General features: G+C 44.7%; 1 protein-coding gene across 3 annotated transcripts; it reads right to left on the reverse strand.

The window, feature by feature from the left end:
* Positions 1 to 635: 635 nt before the first annotated feature.
* Positions 636 to 1,310, reverse strand: LOC127694829 (keratin-associated protein 9-1-like). Of its 3 annotated transcripts, none has more exons than XM_052196536.1 (2): positions 1,042 to 1,310; positions 636 to 966 (listed from the first exon to the last, which is right to left on the reverse strand). In XM_052196536.1, exons 1-2 carry the CDS (start codon positions 1,308 to 1,310, stop codon positions 636 to 638), a joined length of 600 nt encoding a protein of 199 aa, XP_052052496.1. The 3 variants fall into 3 exon arrangements, with proteins under 3 accessions (XP_052052496.1, XP_052052497.1, XP_052052495.1); XM_052196537.1 differs by having other exon boundaries at positions 636 to 891; positions 988 to 1,310; XM_052196535.1 differs by having other exon boundaries at positions 636 to 1,310.
* Positions 1,311 to 2,296: the final 986 nt, after the last annotated feature.

Genomic DNA, 2,296 nt, shown 5'->3' on the forward strand with positions numbered 1-2,296 from the left:
GTCATCCATTAAGTCATTCTTCCATGTATTGTGGTCACAGTGATGGAGTTAGTTCTACAAGCATAGCAATTTTGGAACAACTGTTTGCAACATAGATGATGTAACATAATTTGAAGAAGATAGCAATAAAAAATCAAAACACAACATAGTATAGTCAAATATTAGAAACACCAATCGACAAGATATTTATTTATTTATATTTATTTATTTATTTAAGCCAAAAAGACAATATGAAGTGCTCATGAAAGTGTTGCAAGATGAATCATAAAATCATATAAACACATTGGAATAAAATCCTAGATATTTTTCATCAGGGGGTTCTAATTTGAGGATTATGAGCACCTTTGCTTATTTTTAATTTCTTAAGTTAAAAAGGCAATTATCTCTTGGTCAAAGCTGATATCACAGACCCACGTGAAGATCAGTTGATGTTTTGAAGCAGCCAGAGGAATAAAAAAAAAATATCAAAGTGGATTTGATGGTAGCCAATGATCAAGTTACAAATCTGTTAACAAGAAAATGATGGAGTTTTATGAGATGTGCATTACTGTTAAGTACATATTATTAACGGAGAATGGCGGGAGATTTGGTGTACTGTGGTTATCTTGCAGATTTGTAGCTAGTGGATAAGTTGATCAACAGCCACAGGGCTCACAGCAGCTGGACCCACATCCTTGGGACAGGCATCCAGGCACACAGACACATGTGGGCTGGTAGCAAGTCCTGGTGCAGGTCACAGGTCCAGAGCAGGCTGGCTGGCAGCACAGGTTGAGGCAGAAGGGCTGGCAGCAGGGCTTGCAGCAGCTGGACTGACAGCAGCTGGGCTTGCAGCAGGGCTGGCAGCAGCTGGAGATACAGCAGCTGGGCTGGCAGCAGCTGGGCTGGCAGCAGCTGGAGATACAGCAGCTGGGCTGGCAGCAGCTGGGCTGGCAGCAGCTAGGCTGGCAGCAGCTAGGCTGGCAGCAGCTGGGCTGGCAGCAGTTGGGCTTGCAGCATGGCTGGCAGCAGCTGGGCTGGCAGCAGGGCTGGCAGCAGCTGGGCTGGCAGCATGGCTGGCAGCAGCTGCTCACACAGCAGCAGGGCTGGCAGCAGGGTGTGCGGCAGCAGCTGCTCACACAGCATGGCTGGAAGCAGGTCCTGCAGCAGGTGGTTTGACAGCAGGGCTGGCAGCAGCTGGAGCCACAGCAGCTGGGCTGGCAGCAGGGCTGACAACAGCTGGTCACACAGCTTGGTTTCCAGCAGGTGGTCCTGCAGCAGGTGGTCCTGCAGCAGGTGGGCTGGCAGCAAGGGGAGCAGCAGGAGTTGGTCATGGTGTTGGATGTGAGGGAGGGGTTCTGTTCACAGGAGTTTCTGAGATTCTGACAACTGTTTCACACCTGGGGCTTTTTATACCCTGGAGATAACAGGAATTTTCCTTGTTGTTGTTTGTTTCTAATGAATGGCTCATGGGAAAATACTCCAAGGAGGAAGTCGTTCAATATATTACAAATCCTTGACAATTTTCTTTAAATAACTAATTGTGGAGATTGTTTGCATGTCCTCATCAGTGTCATTTCTGCTCATGTCATGGCAAAATGACAATTGCTGTGGCCACAGCAAGGGGTCACCTTTTTCCTTCATCTTGTATCTTTGGCTGTATACAGATTAGGGGAAAGGGTAGCATTACTGATGTGTTCACAGTTCACACTCAATCCATGTCTGGGTCCAAGCCTGCTCCTCAGAGAAGCCTGCTTATTCCAGACTACAAGAGGCAGCAAACGTGTTATATCAGTTTTATTAGAAGATATATGTGTAGAGGAGGCTTCTCCAGCCCTTTTCATATGAAAGTAAATCCAAATGTGGAACAGTAGAGAACGTGGACTCAAGGACCTAGAAAACATCAGTCATTTTAGATCTTCATTCTTTTTGTGGCAGCACCAGGAAACAGAGGTCATACTCCCCAAGGAATGAGGAAATCAAATTCTGTGAGATGAATCCATATACCTATGGATTCCTTTTTACTTAAAAGAAATTAAATCATGAATATGTTTTCAGAAAAATAATGCACTTTTATATTTTGCTTGACTGAATATGATAAAGACAGAGTGTGTCTATCACTCAGGTCGGGAAACAGTGGCCGACCTGGTGGCTGTCACCATGGTATTGCCTTTGCTCTTCTCCCTAAATCAAAGAGTATGTGTGTTAGAGTTTGTCAAGTGTTGATCTCTCTTAAAAGTAAAGTCGTGTACCACGTATTATTTGTTTTCCTTTGCTCAAATTTGTTTGTGATTTATAGACTCATTGCCTATGTTGATCA

The sequence above is a fragment of the Apodemus sylvaticus genome, chromosome 10, assembly GCF_947179515.1.
Source record: "Apodemus sylvaticus chromosome 10, mApoSyl1.1, whole genome shotgun sequence".
In the NCBI taxonomy this organism is placed as follows: domain Eukaryota; kingdom Metazoa; phylum Chordata; class Mammalia; order Rodentia; family Muridae; genus Apodemus; species Apodemus sylvaticus.

What these genes read in the sequence shown, in the direction of transcription:
- LOC127694829 (XM_052196535.1), bottom strand. Translation starts at nt 1,310, where the DNA reads ATGACCAACTCCTGCTGCTCCCCTTGCTGCCAGCCCACCTGCTGCAGG.